Source organism: Tachysurus vachellii, chromosome 8 (assembly GCF_030014155.1).
Source record: "Tachysurus vachellii isolate PV-2020 chromosome 8, HZAU_Pvac_v1, whole genome shotgun sequence".
In the NCBI taxonomy this organism is placed as follows: domain Eukaryota; kingdom Metazoa; phylum Chordata; class Actinopteri; order Siluriformes; family Bagridae; genus Tachysurus; species Tachysurus vachellii.
In genome coordinates, this window is record NC_083467.1 from 28,254,393 (window position 1) to 28,276,403 (window position 22,011).

At 38.2% G+C, this 22,011-nt stretch overlaps 1 protein-coding gene across 2 annotated transcripts in view; it reads left to right on the forward strand.

Moving 5' to 3' along the window:
- LOC132850488 (receptor tyrosine-protein kinase erbB-4-like) overlaps positions 1-21,316 on the forward strand; it is a 396,243-nt gene extending 374,927 nt beyond the window's left edge. For both annotated transcript variants that reach the window (XM_060877116.1, XM_060877115.1), the window contains exons 21-27: positions 1,315-1,470; positions 3,428-3,503; positions 4,249-4,395; positions 6,422-6,519; positions 8,364-8,534; positions 13,732-14,047; positions 14,844-21,316. In XM_060877116.1, coding sequence (XP_060733099.1) covers positions 1,315-1,470; positions 3,428-3,503; positions 4,249-4,395; positions 6,422-6,519; positions 8,364-8,534; positions 13,732-14,047; positions 14,844-15,529 — 1,650 coding nt within the window. In that variant the 3' untranslated portion in view covers positions 15,530-21,316. The remainder of the gene's footprint in view (positions 1-1,314; positions 1,471-3,427; positions 3,504-4,248; positions 4,396-6,421; positions 6,520-8,363; positions 8,535-13,731; positions 14,048-14,843) is intronic.
- Positions 21,317-22,011: the final 695 nt, after the last annotated feature.

Consider the following 22,011-nt stretch of genomic DNA (forward strand, 5'->3'; position numbering starts at 1 on the left):
TCAAGATTTTTTTTTCTTTGAGCCCAGTGTTTTGAAGACATTTACCTCAGAAGACGTGTTGATTCGTTGCGACTCTTCTTGAGGAGAAATATGACGTGAAGCTCTCCCACGGAGTGAGGAAGAGGTGGACAGTTGAAGTGTCCAATGGAGTTATGAGATTTGCGCTCAAGCTATTTTCAAGACTTTAGATTGGTTAATAACTTGTAAAAATAACAGACCCACGTGGGGACTGACCAATAGCATAGATATGTGAAAAAATATGAAATTGACCAAATTTGGACATACGAGGTTTCCGCCCGACAGCAACGATATACTGTATATGTGCTATGAACATAATATACAGATGTCTATTACTATAAATAGATGGTGCCCATTAACCAGGAACTCTGCACATTTGTGTCTTTATTTCTTGTATCTTAGGTCAGGGTGTCTAGTCTTATCCATGGAGAGCTGGTGCAGGTTTTAAGTCCAACCAAGCAGGAGCCAAATCTGATAGTCCCTTCGAAGGCCAAATTGAACCGATTAAACAGGTGGAATTAGGTGCAACATCTCCTATGCTGGAATGAAAAGCTTCCACCACATCGGCCCTTTGTGGATAAGATTAGACGGAGTGTAGATGGAGTACGTAACTTATATATAGACTAGCAATCCATCAATAAACCATAGAGATGAGGTTCTTCAAGGAAGCTTGGCATCTTCTTGTTATTTTTTCCATCCCATTTCCCAACAAATTCAATTTACATTTCCAGCATTTGGCTGTAACTTATGCAGAGAGGCTTATGTTTTTCACTTTTTATACAGCTGAGCAGTTCAGGGTTTGTAGCCTTGTTCAAGCATCCAGGACTGGAATTGTCTTATTCACAGAGCTATCACTGAGCCATTATACTCCTGCACTGCAAATATTTTCAGGCACTGTGCTAAGATTTTAAATCTTAGATTTGGTTTAAGATTTGGTTCAGAAGCCATCCTGGGGCAAATCTAGTATACCTACAGTAGATTTATCGAATCCCGGTAGTGAGAAAATACTGATGCTTTTCATCTTTTGCTCTGGTTCCTATCTGAATAACTGCTCATAAAGGAGAAGTACCAGCTAATTACAATCCAGGAGGTGGAACTCAAACTCCACTGGCAGGTTTCTTGTTAAAGGATGAAACTCATTTTCATTCATGCCACATCACTCTGAATACTTGGGTGCTTGACAGTAGAGGGTTGAGTTGAAGGTTGAGTGGCTCTCCATGAATTTTAGGATCCTTTGCTATTTCCTGTAATTTAAGCCGTATCTGACAGTTTTCTGTGTGTCCTTCACCCTCACAGGGCATGATGTATCTGGAAGAGCGGAGGCTGGTACATCGGGACCTGGCAGCCAGGAATGTGCTTGTCAAATCCCCCAACCACATCAAGATCACAGACTTTGGTTTGGCAAGGCTGCTGGACGCAGATGAAAAGGAATACAATGCAGACGGAGGGAAGGTCAGTGCGTCTTGTGGCATCCGCCCGGTTTGTATCCGTGTGTGCCGTTTCCAATTTGGCTCCTCTGCGACTCGGGACTTAGCAGGTGTACTTTGTGTCTGACAGCAAAACAAGTTAATCCGATGTTGTTTGGAAGTAATCGAGAGATGCGGCATGCTTAATATGCATCCCTTGATGGTCTCTTGGTTTTAGAAACACCGGCTGCTATGACAGGTTAATTTACAGCACTCGCTACATAATCAACTTGTAAATTAGCTGTCCCACAAGAGCCTGCATTCCTCTTATCCATATTCAAACACTCACTCTGCACTTCCCAACTCCCTCTGTCTCACTTTCTCATTCCAAACCCCAGAGCCAAACACTGCAAACTTGCACATGTCCTTTCCTGAACCCTGCATTGGCCAGATGATTGTTGGAGCGTGGGCAACTGCACCATGCTGCTCTCATATAAATGGGAACCGCTCGCCTCTTTAGTCCCTCGTGTAACAATCAGTTCTACCTCAAAGTGAATCAAACCTTTCTATTTAGCTCTAACCAGCTGTAATGCAGAGCCCTACATGTTTGCACTCTCTTGAGGAAGATGCTTTAAACCTTTCTAAGAGCTGAACTGATGCAGACAAGTACATGTTTTCCATTTTAAAAAGGAAGTCTGGTTTTATCAGCTCTGTTTAGGTCTGTGTTCGAGTTAAGGGTTCGATTAAAAGAACAGACATGGGGAAACTTCAAGGATTAACAGGATATTTGTCTCAGGTTTATGCCAGAAGGTAATAAGGAATTACAGTATAACAATTTTTAAACCATTGCATGTTTATTTTGATTAGATTTTCTTTTTTAAATCGGACCATTATTTTGTTTCATATCGGATACTTGGAAGCAATAGACAGAGAAGTTTCCATCAAACACCAAAACCTATCATCTCATCTCGGGTTCATACCTTGCAGAAACTAGATTTTTTTAGTCCCAGAAAATGATCAGCCCCAAAGCTTTTAACTCCTAACTAAAAACTCTTAACTTATTTACTTAATTCACCTCTTTTAAAATGTAGATATAAACACACCAAGTTTACATAAATATCTTATAGACAATCCTGAAATCTGGCAACCAGTGAGTGAAGAGATTATTTACTTTAGCATTGGGGCGTGTTGGAGCCTAGTGGTTAAGGTGTTGGGTTACCAATCGGAAGGTTATGAGTTCAATCCCAGGTCCACCAAGCTGCCACTGTTGGGCCCCTGAGAAAGTCCCTTCATGCTCGGTTGTATTAAAAAAAAAAGAGATAATGTAAGTTGCTCTGGATAAAGGTGTCTGATAAATGCTGGAAATGTAAATGCATTGTTAGCTAGATGACTCTAGAATAAATTATTTTTAAAAAACTAGCTGGTTCTCTGCTAAGCGGTTAAAAATTGTTTAACATGAGCAGCTGAAATATTAATGTGGCTATAGTCTTAAAAACAAATAAAATGAGTAAATAAGATGGATAGATGGAAGGATGGATGGATAGATGGATCCATGGGAACCAAGAGGCCAACAATCACGATGCTACCACAACCATTCTTTACTAATAATGCTGATTTTCGGCCAAACGAAAATAAAAAGATATTTTAGCCAAATGGCTTTTACAATGGTGCTAAATCATAAGATATAAGAGAAAAAAATAAGTTTTTAACATACTGTACGATGCAACACCATGCAACACACTAGCAAGCTAGCTAGTTAATGTTAGGACTTCATGGAACTCTGCTCTCGAGTCAAATGAGAACTCATCGATTTTATCTAAACAGACACTAAAAAAAGGTACAAATTCAAACCCAATGCCTAAGTTTAACCTTCAAAAAATGTCATATTCAGCAAATTCAAGTCACATCAGAATCATGTGGCTGGAAATTCCATTACTTGAGTACCCATAATGCTGTGTTTTATCCTTGTCATTTCCCTAAATATGGAAACCATTACTTTGCAGATGCCTATTAAATGGATGGCCTTGGAGTGTATCCACTACAGGAAGTTTACTCACCAGAGCGATGTCTGGAGTTACGGTTCGTATCTTAAACATGTGTTATTGCTATCATCATCATCAGCAGCAGCAGCAGCAGTCATATTATGTGTACAGAGTAACACAAGACAAAATGAACGTCAAAAGCAGTTAGAACGTCCATGGAGCCGGTTATAAATGCATCTAGATGTTGTGTAGCTGCTTTGATATCATCTTATTTATTGATATTTATACATGTAAAATACGTCTTTCAAGAGAAACTGTTTTTTCTCGATCTTGTTGTGTGTGTTCTACTTTTGTGCCGTGAGGTTAAGTTTACATGCGTTCATTTATTGTAAATTCATCTTTGTTCACCTGTAATTTGGAATCATAAAACATGCTGTCATTCTTTTACTAGTGTGGTGTATTATAGAAAATAGTTTCAGACTTGAGTAAAGTAAACCGTAAACGCTCATCCACCATTTAAAAGCTAATCAGCAAAGAAACGAGAGAAGCCGTAGTGTTTGTTATAGTATTATTGTGGACACAAAAGCGTTAGTTACTAATGCTGTTCACTTGTATTGCGTATCTAATTTTTGAGTTTAGACACATGCTGAAGATTATATACTTAAAAATTATCTTATATCTAAATAAAAATCAACACTACCTACTGTTGCTTTAAAAATCGATTAATAGATTCTGAAGCTGAGTTTTGGAATCAGTCAATCAATCAATCCATAATTTCCAGTTACTATTTTGTATTTATTTATTTATTTATTTATTTATTTATTTATTTATTTTTCTTCTAGGAGTGACTATCTGGGAGCTAATGACGTTCGGAGGAAAGCCGTACGACGGAATTCCCACACGCGAGATCCCCGACCTCCTGGAGAAAGGAGAACGTCTCCCTCAGCCGCCCATCTGCACCATCGACGTCTACATGGTCATGGTGAAATGTACGAACGCTTTATCTTCCTCGCTTCTGTTTTTACACACATCTTTAAACCTTTCAAAGTCATTAACGCTTAAAAACTTGCTGAAGGAAAAAATCCCAAGCACACACAAAGAAATGAGAATTTAATAATGGAGCAGAAGCATCCGTTTAATCAGTTATATATTTTACAGACCTGGAATGTTATATGTATATTTCTAGTGTCGGTCGGTTTTTACACTTATTGCTAAACATTAAACTCTATTTTTTTCCTTTATTATAATTCATTTACAAAAGGGCAGAACGATTAACTATACTGTCTCCCGCATACAGTGCAGACTAGCTGAAGTGGTCACATGACACCAATGTGACCTGTATCTGAGGAGCAATCCAGGGAGAAGCAAAGTTTTTAGAGAAATTATGTTTTTATGAATTGCTTCATATGTGTTTCCACACACACACACACACACACACACACACACACTTGCTTACTCATCACCCGCTACTAAGGTCATCACAGTAACCTCTACCCCACAGTTTATGTCTCTCGCATCCCCACATCAGTCACACACCATTGCCAGGCTCCATAAAAATCTGCCGCATGACTACATTCTGCGTTATGAGAAGCGATATCCTTTAATAACAGTGTGCATTTTCATTTTCCTGCTGGCTGCAAGCCGGGCTTGTGAATTTTTGCCAGGCTAAAGTTAATATAAAAGTTTTTTGTTAGCTTGTTAGCATTTTAATTTTAATATAGCCTTAGATCTGGTACTTTATTTGGGAGCAATGGGTAAAAAGGAAAAAAGTGTTTTTACTACAGTTAGGACGAATTCCCTGAAAATGATCAACCTCAAAACTATTAAATATTAACTTATACTAATAATAACTCTTGTTCATCTCTTTTAAAATGTAGATGTAAAGACTACAAGACATAAACACATAAACATCTTGTAGATTTTCTGGAAATCTGGCAACCTGCTAATACCACATGAATGAAGAGATTAATCTGGAATAAATTGAGAATTTATTGTTAGCATGATTGCATTTCATTTTAATGTGGCCTTAGATCTGCGACTTTTTTTTTCCCGGAGCAATGTGTACTTCTGAAACTTATAGCTTGAGAAGTAAAAATAAAAAGAAAACTTGTCTAGTATTCATTTAGGAAATTATGCTGAATGCATGTGATATTTTAAGAGGAAGATATAGTAAAAATTAGCTAGGTCTTACATCAAGTGTTTAAAATGTAATAATTTCCTTGTGGGGGGGCACGGTGGCTAGCACGGTCACACCTCCAGGGTTGGGGGTTCGATTCCCACCTCCACCTTGTGTGTGTGGAGTTTGCATGTTCTCCCCGTGCCTCTGGGGTTTCCTCCGGGTACTCCGGTTTCCTCCCCCGGTCCAAAGACATGCATGGTAGGTTGATTGGCATCTCTTGAAAATTGTCCCTAGTGTGTGATTGTGTGAGTGAATGAGAGTGTGTGTGTGTGTGTGCCCTGTGATGGGTTGGCACTCTGTCCAGGGTGTATCCTGCCTTGATGCCCGATGACGCCTGAGATAGGCACAGGCTCCCCGTGACCAGAGGTAGTTCGGATAAGCGGTAGAAGATGAATGAATGAATTCCCTTGTGTTTTAATACAGTGGTGCAACAATTCAGAATTTCTTATGTTATTTATATCCTTAATTCTTAAAGTAAGTGCTGAAAGTTTTATACATTGTTATAGTGCTGGAAATCACACAACCTCTAAACGTACTAGCTTTGATAAGAATCTCGGCTTCCCCAAAAAACTGTATATATTTACAAACAAAAACCTCTAATGAAGTGTTAGTTAGTGTAGTTTAGGTGTTTGTTTTTCAGTCAGTAGTCAGTCAGTAGTAGTAGCTCATAGTAGTTTCTGCCCTCCGGTGGTAGTTACACAGTCCAGGATCATCATCATACAAGGAGAAAAATGGATGAAGAATGAAAGGTGACAATGCAGGAGTAAAAAAAATAAAATACAGTGCAGTATGAGGTTCTCCAGATCAATTCGAACAGTTGTGTGTTTTGGCTTCAGGCTGGATGATTGATGCAGACAGCAGGCCGAAGTTTAAGGAGCTAGCGGCGGAGTTCTGCAGGATGGCCCGTGATCCCCAGCGCTACCTCGTCATCCAGGTAAAATACACATAAACTGAGGAGTTTACTGAAATAAGCTTTAAATGGAATAACAAACAGATCTGTCATATTTATAATACATATGAAGTTAAAGTCTTATAAGGTGGCATTAGTTTAGATGATGGTAGACCTCCATATGCCTCAGGATGAACCTCAGGAATAGGAAGGGAGTTTTGTGTGGATATTTCTTATAAATACAATTTATAAATCTCCAAAATTTCTCTTATTATTATTGTTAATAAAATAAGTCTAATACTATAGTGAAGGGCCATAGCAAAAGGCCAGAAGAAGGTAAGAAGATTCCATTTATGCTTATATAATGATTGAATATTATACAGTCATTTAATTGTTTATTCATTTATGGGATTTAACTTTTTAAAGATTGGGGGCCTTGCTCAGGGGCCCAGCACTGGCAGCATGATGGACCTTCTAACCAGTAGTCCAACACCTTAACCTCTAAGCTACTACATCCAACTTTAGACTTTACTTTGAAGTAGATTCAAAGTTTAATAATGAAGGAAATTGTTACTGTTAATGACATCCCAAGCCGACGGCATCAAGATCTGAAATAATAAACTTTTGAAATTGTAATAAACTTTTAGTATTAAGTAAAAATTACACACACACACACACACACACACACACACACAAATACAAAAATAATACATTTATATTTACAGCATGTGACAGACGCCCTTATCCAGAGCGACGTACATAAGTGCTTAAATCTCTAACATTGAATACATTAATGCTGGATCACTAAGTTACATACTTAAGATACCATGAGTTTAAAACATTTGTTCAAAATTACAATGAAAAAGTGTCAAAGGTTGTGTTTTTTTTTTTTATGCAAAAGATAATGAAGAAGTGCTAGTTGAAGTGTTTCCTGAATAAGTAGGTCTTCAACCGCCGCTTGAAAATATCCAGTGACTCAGCTGTCCGGACCTCTAGGGGAAGTTCGTTCCACCACCTTAGTGCCAGAACAGAGAAGAGTCTTGTAGTATACTTGCCTCTTACCCTGAGAGATGGTGGAACCAGTGGAGCAGTGCTGGTAGATCGGAGGGTGCGGGGTGCAGTGTGAGGAGTGATGAGGGCTTTGAGGTAAGAGGGAGCTGGTCCATTTTTGGCTTTGTAGGCCAGCATCAGTGTTTTGAATCTGATGCGTGCAGCTACAGGAAGCCAGTGGAGGGATCACAGCAGCGTGGTGGTGTGGAGAACTTTGGCAGGTTTAAAACAAGCCGTGCAGCTGCATTTTGGATCATTTGCAGAGGACAGATTGCGTTCATAGGTAGACCTGCAAGCAGTGTGTTGCAGTAATCCAGTCTAGAAATGACAAGAGACTGAACAAGTACCTGAGCAGACTGTGTGGACAGAAATGGCCGAATCCTTCTAATGTTGTAGAGCAGAAACCAACATGAGCGAGTCACATTAGCAACATGAGAGGAAAAGGGCAGTTGATTGTCCATGGTTACCCCATTTCTACCCCCATATTTTTAAATAAATAAAAAAACTTTTCTGCAACTTACTTAAGGTCAGGATAATCAGAATATGTTTTTGTGTGCTTGTTTTTAGTCAGGTTCGATACTGTAACAGCGCTGTAGGCGTAACCAGACTGTATGGCTTTTAAGATAATGCTCATGTTACATTTCATTTACATCATGTAGCAGATGCCCTTATCCAGAGCGAATTACATTTAATCTCATACAACTGAGCAATTGAGGGTTAAGGGCCTTGCTCAGGGGCCCAGCAGTGGCAGCTTGGTGGACGTAGGAATCGAACTCACAACCTTCCGATTAGTAGCCCAACCTTAACCACTAGTCTACCACATCCCTGTTGTTCCTCAGGGTGATGACCGGATGAAGCTGCCCAGCCCCAATGACAGCAAGTTTTTCCAGAGTCTGCTGGATGAGGAGGAGCTGGAGGACCTCATGGATGCTGAGGAATACCTGGTGCCTCACACCTTTAACATCCCTCCTCTTACCTATACGACTCGCTCACGCCTCGACTCCAACCGAGTGAGTTTTACACGCTACACTGCTAGGGAGGTGAATGAGAAGCTACTGAGGTACATCGCTGAAATTCACTTGAGCTTATAGCCTGATATTAGCACAAAATACTTGACCAATAAATTCTGCAAATAAGTGACATGACTGTGCAACAGAGACCAACAGGCATTTGGGCAATGATTTCAGGAATCCATAATTTTCCATTTTTGTCACCCATCAGCCCTCATTATTTTGTCCAATAACCTCCGACTGGAGTCCTTCAGTAGCAGCACGCCTGAGTTCTCCTTCCCTGATGAATTTAGAGACAATCAATCATGTCTGTCTTGTAGTACCCTTCAGAGGTAAAGTGCACATAAAGTGTTCACCAAAATTGAAATCTCTCACTTTTTTCTCAGTCAAACAGAAAAAGACAGAAGGTCAGACATGCTAACAAATTTCTCTCTCTTATCATTCTTCTTTTTTTCCTTATTCAGCTTCTAATATTCAGGTTTTGGGGATCATTTAGCAAAACCTTTACTATTTTTACTATTCAATTTGCACAGCGTATCCAAATACAGACAAATTATTGACCCCCTTGTCTTTGTCAATAATTGGTAGAACCACCTTTAGCTGCTAATGCAGCTTTAAATCTTCTGATTTATGTTTTAATAAGCTTTGCACACTTGGAGCCTGATACTTTTGGCCTTTCTTCTGAAGACCAGTGATGAACAGCAATGTTGAGTCATAGATTCTCAGTCAGATTGATTTCTGGTCTTCCTTGTGAGCCATTCTCACCCAATCAGATTCTTGGGTTCACACCACTCCAGTGGAGCTTTGGATGTGTGAATAGGGTTGTTGTCCTGTTGAAAGGTGAACCTCACTACCAAACACGCACCAGGCCAATTTTCCACTATGGTTGCTCTGCATTTGTTAAAGTTCCATAAAGTTCCTCTGCTGATCAAAAGCATTCACACAACATGATGCTACAGTACCATCACCATGCTTCACTGTAAGGAACGGTGTTTTCAGAGCCCATGTTAACCCACTATTTTATCAGAAATATTGGAACATTTGACTGACAGGTGTTTCTTCCAACCCCCTTAGACTGTTCATTTAAACAATTACTAACAAGGAATATCTACTCATGGGCTACTCAACCTTGAGATTGTAGAATCATGACCTTTAATGGAAGTTTGATCCATTTCTGTTAATTCAGGTTAGGCTTGAAAAGTAGTACCTAGGGTCATAAGGTTAAGACACAGTACGAAACATAACGGGATGCACTTACTGTATTTCCAGGGATTTCAGAACAGCGTAACAGATATTGCATCTTCGGGTAGGCGTGGCCTATTTGATAATCTAACCCTAACCCTAACTGTAGTTTTTGGTTGTTTATTTGTTTTTGAAAATAGCTTAACTGTAAGGTTATAAAGCATAATAGATATAAAATATAAAATCTACCTGTATGACTGTTTTGTCCTTCATTATCCATCGTAGGTACGCACTTTTTTTTTTTTTGAAAGAGGGCATTTTTCCATGACCTCCAGAAACACGCCCACTTTACGTTGTGGTAACGAAACCCCTGGAATTTAGTGAATGCTGAAACATAACAGATCAGTTTTGGGGAAAACCTCTAGTAGAAGCCCAAGGAAATTCTGGAAAAGCAATTAAACACCTTTGTTGTTGTTGTTGTTGTTGGTGGTGGTGGTGGTGTTTTTTTACAGATCTGTAAAGTGAATATTTTATTGTCAGGTATATAATATTATATCAGATACTCAGGAATGTCCAAAGACAAGTGATAGAATTAATCTAAGACAAAGTACAAACATAACAATATAACATAAAAATAATATAATATAATGGAATTCTTAATCATAATGATCATAGTGAAGAAGAAGAAGATTGAGATATACATTACATCCTAGCGAATATATGCGCCAGCATCCTTGTCCTGGAGCAGACACTAAACTCTGCAGTCTTGTGGTTTCCTTGAATTGTTCGATGCATTTTGAGATCTGGTATAATTGACTGCAAGCTTATCTAATGAAACTTTTCAAAGTGACCACAGTTATATATAAGAAAAAAAAACATAAAAACCCAGCACAGGATGAAAAACAAATATTTGCTCATGGTGACCTTTTGGGCTTGTGAAAGCAATCACACTTGAGAAGATATCGATAGCTGCATTTTATCCATACTGGGTAAAGGGCCATTCGATCTCTCAGGGGAGATGTACTTCCCACGTCATCTCCCAGGATGCATCACCGGTGGAGCTTTCATTACGAAGGCCAGCCTGTGTAAATATCAGGGTCCTCACTCAAGCGAAAAGGGGATGTTTGCTCACAGACAGCGAGTGGCGGCTGAGTGTTTGCTCGGCACCCGAGCGTCACTGGTTTATTAACTCTTAACGTTACTGATGTGTTTAAAAAAAAAACACATACAATAAAATTGATGCATGTGTCATGAAGGTATATTTTTCAGGTTTCTAGATACTAAGGTTCTTTATTTAAATAGTTTAAGACTTGATGTATATGAACAAATGGGAAGAAAAAGCATCTGTATTAAAATATGTCTGGAGAAATGTACGTATGATGATGACAGAGTTCTGCCTTTTGCTTGAAATCATTTCGTAAACACACACAGCAAGTGTTGAACACCATCAATCTTTTGCCTTCGCTGTCTGTCTTCAGACCAAACAAGCGTGACCGTTCGGTAAGAATAAACAAAGCATGACTGGTCGAGAAGCGTGCGCTGAAACAACAACTATAAAGCAAAAATAAATATATTTCAGAAATTGTGTGTAGATGAATTCAAGAATTAAGGTAGAGAAGAAAGCAATCAATGGCTGATACAAAGCTGAGCATGAGAAGAATATAAAGAGTGGTGGATGACAGCTAATTTGGCTATTTTAAATTACAAAGTGCCTCGGAAATGCACAAAAAATTGTTTTACTAATGCAGGTTGCAGTTTAGACAACTTTAAGGTACCGTACAGTCTCACAAGAGGGTCTTGAGTCTACCGTGGCTCCAGAAACATTAAGCTTCATATCAATGCCTATAGATATATATATATATATATATATATATATATATATATATATATATATATATATATATATATATGTTAGCAAAACCAATATCATGTGCTAATAGGCCAAAAAGATGAGTCAGCTGTCTCTGAAACAGCAAGTCAGAATAGACTCATTGACTTAAAATGAAGATAGTTAAAGATTTAGAAATAAATTGATTTCCCCAAACAGCTTGCGTGCCAAAAACAAAATGGCTACAGCTTGATTGATTCATTATGCAGCAAGGCAATGACTCAACCCATGCTGGCAAAGTAACCAAGCAGCTTATCAGACGGAAGCATTAGCAAATATTTGCATGCATAAAATATGATCTGTCCAATTATTAGAAACAAGACTTGACAGAGACATTTTAAAAAGCAAATAAAAGCATGTTGCAAGGAATGCCAATAATGTAGGAAGACAACGGAATGCTGGTGCAAAGGAAATGTAATCCTTGTATAGGGCAAAAGAACTGTGGAATAACATGTTTTTGATATGTCTGTATGGGATGAGTAGGTTTATGTTTGTACCTGTAGAACCTAAAGGGCGGACGCTGCTTTATTTCTCTTATTGTCTTTACACAGGCAACATTTTACATTCTGCTGGCTGTTTTGTTTTTTTTTTTCCTTCGGATGGAATAGAAGCAAAGCGAAGCACAATGAATATCAATGAGAGATATCAATCCTCCGGAGCCTCTGCGGAACATGACAGACGTCTTTCTGCCGGAGTTCGCCGGCTAAACTCTGTTCAGGGAGAACAAAACTGAGCTGAAATGCACAAAGCGGATCAGAATATTAAGTCGAAAAACAGCCCAGCCATATTCTTAGCACTTTGAAAGTTGATTCTTTTATTAAATATCCAGGTCCAAGCTGTAGTATATTAAGAAACAGATTTTAATTACATTACCGACAATGCTTTATTATAGGAATTTGTTTTTCTTCCTTTATTGGGGAAATTATGTAACGGTGAATTAAAAGACACAAGCAGCCCATTGTCATGAGTTGCTGAATATGAATTTGCTATAATGCCATTTGAACTAATCGGTGCACCAGCTGTTATACGAATGGTTCAGGTTTTTTGCTCTGCGGTAAATGGTTTCATCTCACAGAAGTTGGACACGTTTCTAATTGTTAAATTTGCATCAGGATGAATGTTCTGCTGTGCTGTATTATTCATGTGCATGCACAGGTATATCTATATGAACAGATTTGTACAGCTGATAATACAGTTTTATACAGCTTATACAGTTGATATGTGCTATCAATTCAGCAAAATGGGTGTTATTTATATATATATATATATATATATATATATATATATATATATATATATATATATATTATTTTTTTTTATATTATTTTTTTTTCTCAAATGCAATACAATGTGATGATGGTTAATTAATTAGGGCACTGAGCAAGAATTCAGTGAACAATTTGCTGCAAAAGAATAAACATTCATTGTAATATAAAAACCTGCCCAAATAATTGCCATTGAGTGATTAAGGGGTTGAAATAATACAGATTTATGATGATGATGATGATATGACAGTAAAATAGCCAGAACTGCCATAACACCCCATTCAACTCAGCAATAAATGTCTAATCTTGGGAAATAAACCATTAAACACAGCTCCAAAGTATTATAAACTTTGGGATATACAAGGGAAAATATGGAATTCTATGATTTAGAATGGGATAAATAGTGAAAGCAGTAGAAGATCCGGGTGGTCCAGAGGCAGGACCCTGCGCACTCGTTGCCTGATTCCCGGGCAGCTAACTCTCAGTGCCGGTCCCAAACCTCAATAAAACTGGAGGGTTGCGTCATGGAGGTCATATGACATAAAACCTGTGCCAAATCTAATATGTGGACCACGTGATCTGATGCGGTGGTGCTAAACAGGGAGCAGCTGAAAGAACACAACAGCAGCAAATAGTGAAAGTAAAAAGTACTTTGGAGCTTGAGAATAGAAATTCATTGAGGGAAATTTCTGTATGTGGTGTACTTTCCATAATAACTGCTTAGTGCCCCAAGTGTATGTATTGTAATACAAACAATTACGCAGTAACCATTGTAGAAGCAATCATGAAGCAATGTAGAAGCTTCTCATATTAGCATACTAATATTTGTAAGTAAAAGGATTTCTTGTCTATGCTTCTGCAGAATCAGTTTGCCTGTCAGGATGGCAGTTTTGGTATGGAGGCCATGATGGCCACTATACCCCGAGTTGTAGCTGTTTCCTCTGTATCACCATCATGCTCCTCTCAAGAGACTCAGCAGGGTGCTGCAGGAGTCACAGATGACCTACGTTGTAATGGAACCCTGAGAAAACAAGCATCTCCCCGGGTCAGGACCGGAGAGGAAAGCAGTGCACAGCGCTATAGCACCGAGCCCACACTGCTAATGGGTGAAAGAGCAGCCAGAACAGAAAAAGACCAGGATGGATACATGACTACTAAGAAGGAGAAGAAACCCACAGGTACTGTACAACACTACGACCCTGTAGAACTTTCTGTATGACTTCTTAGAAATCTGCTATGGCAAGACCATGCCAGGGCTACAGTACAGGGTATGCGAGAAGGAACTTGAGATTGAATTGTTCCTACACTTCCTACACTCCATATAACCTTGATATATATTTACTGTACATAAATCAGAGCTCTTTTACTCTGCACACCCCTTTTCTGCACATAGCACTTTTCCTGTTACCCATGAGGCATACTACACCAACAGTAACTTAAACTAAAAAGGTTAAAAATGACAAATAATTTATTACTATTACTATTTCACTCTTCTTATCAAATTAATCAACCAGAAGAAACATTAACTTCATAATTTATATTTTTCAGAATTATTCATGTCAGTCTTGTCTATGGGATGTTAAGAAATCCACTTACATTTTGTACATTAATATAATATCCATAAAGAAATCAAATAATATTCTTCATTGACTACAATGCATGACCAATGCAATGTGTTATCTTTGCTGTTTTCCTTAGGTATTAATGTCAAGTGTCTTTCGTTTTTTCCATTCAAGTTAAATTTGGAAACCAGAACAGAGTTCCCATAGTTCAATAATGCATGGCTTACGACTGGGACCGATGTCATAAAGATCAGATACGAAGCCCACAGCATAAACATTAGGCAGTGTGTGGGAGGGGAATCTGTAAGAGATCTGTGTGATATCACTAACTTTTGGAAACTTTTTTTTTTTTTTACTGGAATCCTCTCGTGTCTTTTGTTGTTTCTTATATATTCTTTTTTCCTTCTGCTAGATTATCTCAACCCAGTGGAAGAGAACCCATTTGTTACCCGACGCCGAAACGGAGAAGTTCATAATCTAGACCAGAGCCACCATTCAAGCACCAATGGCCAACCCAAGATGGAAGATGAATATGTCAATGATCCCTTGTATCTCAATACTTTTCACAATTCTGGAGAGAAGAATCAGGAGACCTTGCGAAAGAATGGCATCCCTGTGGCCCATGGAACGCTGGTATTGGGCAACCCTGGTGCTGCCAGTGGCCAAAATGTTGCTCAAAAAGGTCACCCATCACACAGTGCTCCCTCAGGGCATGGCCACATCCCGGCACAGCCCATTTACTCCACTCAGTCTGGTATACCCACCCTTTCAAGCCACACCCTTCATCCTTCGCTTTCAGGCCATAGCCTCCATGCGTCCCACACTCTCCACCCAGCTCACTCTGGCACTGTTGTAGCAGACAAAAAACCTAAAAAGACCTTTGACAACCCTGAATACTGGCAGCACAGTCTTCCACCCAAGGCATCACTACATGGGCCAGAGGTTTTGCAGGACTGCAGCACACGCTTCTTTTATAGGCAGAACGGCCGCATCCGGCCCGCGGTAGCCGAGAACCAGGAGTACCTAACAGAGTATGCCCTGAAAACAGGCACGGTGCTCCCACCGCCACCCTACCGGCAGAGGAACACAGTAGTGTAGGACAATGGAGGCAAAAGAATGAAAGAGATTAGAAGGAGAGGGAGAACAGGAAGAAGGGGGCATTCATAGTTTCTTTTAACACTGGACTTCACAACAGTACCAGTTCTCCTCCCTTCCCCTCCTCATCTCTCCTGTACCCTACTCCAGACTGTATTTGATGCTTAATTAGCACCCATCTGGTGTTTCTCTCACCGAGACAGATGAAAGACAACCATGTCAGTCAACCTTTCTCCTTGTCTTACCCCTCCATTTCCCACCATCACAAATAATTACCATCTTTGGCATTTGGACTTTGGATTCACTTGGCAAGAGAAATCTCTTTCCACTGCAATGCCAGATTCTCTATTTGCATTATACTGGAATTGGTTTGAAGACATTCTCAAATCTGGTTGACAAGTAAACATTTACTAAACGCTCTTGGACAACCAATTTACTGCCACACTGTGGACATTTTGAAAGAAGTCAGGACAAAAAGAGTACTAAGCACCAAGTCTGTCTTGATGGGCCCTTTTTCTGTTACTACCCTAGTCATTTGTTAAATATTAGAATGCTATTCCATGCAAACATTTTCTTTGTTACAGCTACATTTTCATCTCTTAAAAAGTCCTAAGAGAGTAGTATGGGACTCATCGTCATCACACCATTTAGTCTCTATGGTCACTGCCTTTCTTTTGAAATAAATGCTAATAGCATTACATTACCCCAAAGGTCCAATAGCCTAAATTTGGGACCATAAAGTGCCAGGACAAACGCCATGTGTCCAAACACATGCACACACCAAACGTAAAAAAGAATTTGTTTTGTCATGCCATTCTCTATGGGCGATACAGAGAGGAACTTATGTAAAGTCTACTGTAAAGTCTATTGTTCATAAAAGAGGATGCGTTCAATAGTCTGCAGCAGTATTTTTCTTTTTGTTCCATTCAGCCAGCATTGATTTTTTTTCACCCAGCAACAGTTGACAGTCACACATGAAACCACCAGCTGTGATAATGGACTGCACACACAGAGGTAATAAAACGACTATACAGACTGCACAAACTGGATCTATCTTAAATGCCTGATAATAATGACCAAGGCATATTACAAATCAAGAACGGATGATACAGACCTCTTGGTCAATACTGACCTTTTCTGAATGACTTGAATGCTACAGTCTGAGGATCTGAGGAGCGATATAAAATTGTGATAGTCCATCAAACGAGGGTCAGTAAGAGACACGCTGGGACTCGCTTTTTATTGCAACCGCTTGAGCTGGCACAATTAATCCTGATGCAGAGGAGCATGATGAAGAACAAGTGCCAGGAAAGTTCATGCCAAGAGGAAACAAACAATTAACATTCAGCATTCGAGGCAGAGACTACTGGTCTTTTTATGGGTCTTCTCCCTTTGGACTATGTTCAACTGGAAATATGAAAAACGTTGTAAAGTTGTACATCCTGCAACTTCATAGGTTTGTATAATAAGATATATGTTTCTCGTAATGTTGGACAACAAATCGAGAAATGTCACACTGAAAAAGAGAGAGAGCGAGAGAGCGAGAAATATGTCGATCATGTCAAGTGTCCAAGGCCAGGATAGTGTGTAGTTTTGAACACTGCCAGGCGTTATGTTTTGCTGCTAATGGAGGGACTTCACTTGTCTCTTATGTAGGTTTAAAAGCACTTATTGGTCTGGCACTGTCAATTAACATCCCCCTTTCCAACCATTAAGACTGAGAAATATTTGAATCATTCATGTGATTCCTCTTTTGTCATACTGGTAAAGAAAGGCCAACCTGTACTGTATGTGTGGGTTGTGCTGTGTATTGGTACAATTTATTATTTTTTTTTTATTTGAAATATTATATAAAGGGTTATAATCTGGTACTGATGATTTGTACACAAGGACTAACTAGTTCTATACAGAATTTTTCTTCACTGGGATTTAATTCGCATCTCTCTTAAGACCACCGTATCGTAATACACTGATGAGATACTTTGAAGGGTTTTTGTTGTTGTTTGTTAGTTAGTTTTTCTGTATATTTAGTGTGTGCCCTCATTTCTGGTTTGTTCTTCTACTGAAATTGAAATTGGCACTAATCGCATACTGTACCAGATGTTTTTCATTTCTTTTCTTTTTTTTTTTTTATCTTTCTTTTTTTTTAATTTTTTTTACATGAAGTGCGGTTTGCTTTAAATAACAAAATAACTTTTCAAGGGATCTCCAGCTGAAAACAATGAAAAGTAACACCAGATTGCTTCACAACGTTTCCCAAAGGTATACGGACTAGATAAGATTAAAATATTGTTAAATTATTCTACGACGTTCCTATTAACATCTGAAAGAGATACAAGATTGATTTGATTCCCCCCCTTTTTTTTGTAGCATTTAGCAATAGCTTAATGTATTGGATTAAGTAATTAATTAAGATAAATACTTATCTTATACTAATCACAATGGACTTCTTAGTTGGATAAAAATAATACTTCTGCACATGTGCTCACATTAACGCTAAAGTTATAGTAAGATTTTAATTCCAACGGGATTCGAGCATCTATTATGCATTAACTGTATACAAGAATATGCTCTCCTGTGGTGAACGTTTCCTTAGTCATTAATAATATTTAAAGTAAACGGATGATGTAATAATGACTTCTTTTTCCACGTCACGTTTCACAAAGCATAAAAAAAAAGGTTTCTTATTCTACCTTGGATCACATGGAAAGCAGCTATGGAGAATCCTGTGAATAGATGTAGCAGAAACACTGGAACAGAGCTTTCCTTTAATGAACAAGCAGCTAATAAACATTCATTAATATCTAGACCAAAACACTGAAGGAGAAACAAACATCTGTGAGAACCTTGAAGGTTGTGTGGTGGTCTGTATAAACCAATCACATGGTCAGTTTGTTAACACGTTCTCATAAGTTTCTCATAACTCTACACTATACTTACAATTAAAAGTTCTAGTAAAAGACAAAACATCTGCATATATTCTTACAGAAGTGCAAACAGCAAACATAACAGTCAAATTCTTTCTTTACGTATAACTAACTAAGGAGGTTGTGGTCAGAGCACAGGGTCAGCCATGATACAGCACCACTGGAGCAGTGAGGGTTAAGGGCCTTGATCAAGGGCCCAACAGTGGCAGCTTGGCAGTGCTGGGGCTCGAACCCTGATCATCTGATCAACAACCCGAATGCTAATAACAACTCATGCTAATAATGTCTTTCATTGTGAAATTTATTCAGTTCCTTTATATTTTTTTTCTTTTTTTTTCTTTTTTATTATTATTTATTTTATTTTTTTTGCGCTCTTTTCCATTTGAATTGATGTAATCGAAATATAGGGTTCTTCTTTTAAACTCTTACCGGTGAGGACACCACATGTAATCGGTTTCTGAGAGCTGTACTCCTGTTTGATCCACATGAACGGATGAAGGATTGAACCGAATGCGTGTTGTGATGTCACACGACGTCACGATTGGGCATGAATCTGCGGAAAATCCGTGGTATTTGCAGAATATTGCAGTTTGCTAGATACTGGCCATTTTTCCAGTTATTTTCCCTTTAAATTACAGTCAAGTTTAAAAGCCTACATTTTAATAATAATAATAATAATAATAATAATAATAATAATAATAATAATAATAATAATAATAACATTATCATTATTTGTTACTTAACATAAAGGTGTCAGTGTATTTTACTGACACATAACAGTTTTTTTCTCACGCCTCCACACATATAATAAACATAAATCTAAATAAAGATAAACATCTAGATATCAATAACTTTATTTCTTTCTCATACGAATGTGCAGGCAAACCTTTAGAAATGTGACCTTTCTGTAAATATTCTTTTTTGTTTTTTTTTTCTTTTCTTTTTTCCAGAGAATGTGATCATGTGAAACTGGTATTGAAATGTCGGTGAAGGTTTCTTCTTTTTTTTATTTCTTTTTATTAATTTAATGCTTGAAGTTTATTTTTTCCTGCGATTCCTGCAAACCTTTTACTTGCCCTCGAAATACGTTTATGTAGATTGTAAAAAAAAAAATAAAATAAAAAAAAAAATTAAGAAACATAAACAAAGCAAAACTACATAATCAGATGATATACAGTTGGGCAATATATATATATAAAATCTAAGGCCATGTGATTTCAAGATATATTTTTAGCACAACATCGTTAAGCAATTAATTGCAAGAACTAATTTATATCTATCAGTGCTATTGACACTTTAATGAGGGATTGGCATGAAGTACAGGGTTTGTCTTTAGATGGTGGCTTTATCTTCTATATCACCGTCTCTTTCGTATTAACACTCGTTTATTTCTCTCGTGTCTTTATGCGACCAGAAAGTGAAGAGAGAGAGGGACAAAAGACGAAGCACAGTTTACACATTACACACCCTCCGTTTTATATTCAACCAGTTAAAGGAAGGTAAAATCTTCCTCAGCTTTAAAAAAAAAATAAAAAAAAATCAATAACAAAAAATAAACAAATAAATAAATGAACAAATAAATAAACAAACACTTTACAACGGTCGTTCCTCAAGATTTTACTACAGTTAACTGAGAAAATGTGAATAGTATTTTTATAGCTTGTTGAACTGGCCAGGTCAATTTGTAAATAGATGGTACTCATTCTCTTTAGACTGTTCAGATTGCTTTTTTCTTTTCTTTTCTTTGTTTTTTTTTTTTAAACAGCATTAAACACACTAGATCTTTGTTTAACTACATCGTTATGTGTGTGTTTGAGAGAGAGAGAGATCGGTTACTCCTGTATATATCTGTAATTTGAGCAGCACTTATTTTGTTCATAGAGTTTGTGGGGATTTTTTTTAATTTTTATTTTATTAATTTAAGCACCCGACGTGATCCTTGTGATTGTATTTATCCCAGCTTGGTGGACCTCGTGTTCCTTAATCTCTTCCCTTGCCCTAAGTGGTAGGAGTTGATTCCTTCGTTTTCCTTCTTTCTGTCAAATATAACCTCACTTGCATTTTAATTTTGATCTTTTGTACAGAATATTGCTGTAGAGGGAGTCTGCAGCTCTCCTGCAATACAGATTCTATCCCATTGGTGTGACATTTTCCCCTCTTGCCTCAGTGCAAAGCGTTTGGTTTTTATTCAGTAATAAATAATATTGACGGAAATATGAAATTTCCTTCCAGGCCATACAGTACCGATTAAACTTCTCGGTTCGGATTGAGCCGAAACGTAGGACACGGAATCACCCGTATGGTCCGAGCGATGCTGAGAAGTTTGACCTGTATGACTTTAAGACTCCCGTCCTGGAGCGTTTCATCTGAGACGCAGCTCCGATGTGGCTCCCGTTAATTGCCCTCCTAATGGTGTTTCTCCGTGAGATTAATGTGTCGTTATGTATTATTCACTTTGACAAATTGAATAATTGATCGGACGGCTCATTTCGCCTCCCCGAGCTTTGACTGATGGCTTGTCAGAGCAAATTCTCGTCTTTTTTTTTCTTTCTTTCTCTTTGAGACGAGAGGCACCACAGAGAGCAGTGCAGTAGGAGGTTGGGTTCCTGCTGATTCGATGCTCTTCGCCCATTTCCCCTTTTCCTCCCCAAAAAAGTTTTGTTACATGAATCTGTCAAAAGTATATTTTTAATTTAATATAAATAAAATAAATGCCATTACAGTACCTAAAATATGATGTTTGTGTGTTCATTCATCATTCATTCATTCATCTTCTACCGCTTATCCGAACTACCTCGGGTCACGGGGAGCCTGTGCTCAGGCATCATTGGGCATCAAGGCAGGATACACCCTGGACGGAGTGCCAACCCATCGCAGGGCACACACACACACACACACACAATCACACACTAGGGACAATTTTTTCAGAGATGCCAATCAACCTACCATGCATGTCTTTGGACCGGGGAAGGAAACCGGAGTACCAGGAGGAAACCCCTGAGGCACGGGGAGAACATGCAAACTCCACACACACAAGGCGGAGGCGGTAATCGAACCCCCAACCCTGGAGGTGTTAGGCGAACATGCTAACCACTAAGCCACCGTGACCCCCATGTTTGTGTGTTTATTAATGTAATTAACATTGAACCAGGACCTGACATTAAACACCACTTTGTCTCCATTTTTTCTAATTCAGAAACTTTAACCTTTTCAATCAATAAACACTAATTAACTTTCACTAATAACCTTTTTTAAGTCTGTAATTTATAGGTTGAATATATTTTTTATAACGGTGCTTAAAAGAAACAAAAGAGATGGAGACACGTGTTCAACAGTTTAAACCCTAAAGCCCAAATCTAATCAGTTCACAATACTCCATTATTTCAGTCTGTTTTTGTCTTTCAAATCTTTTATCACAATGAATTGCAAACCATCCAAGCGAAATGTGCCAATGAAAGAGATTAGAGAAGAGATTAAAAAAAAGAAATAATGGCGAGAACAAAAAAAAGTTATCAGACAAAATAGGGAAAAATATTAAATGCAAATGTTGCATGTAAA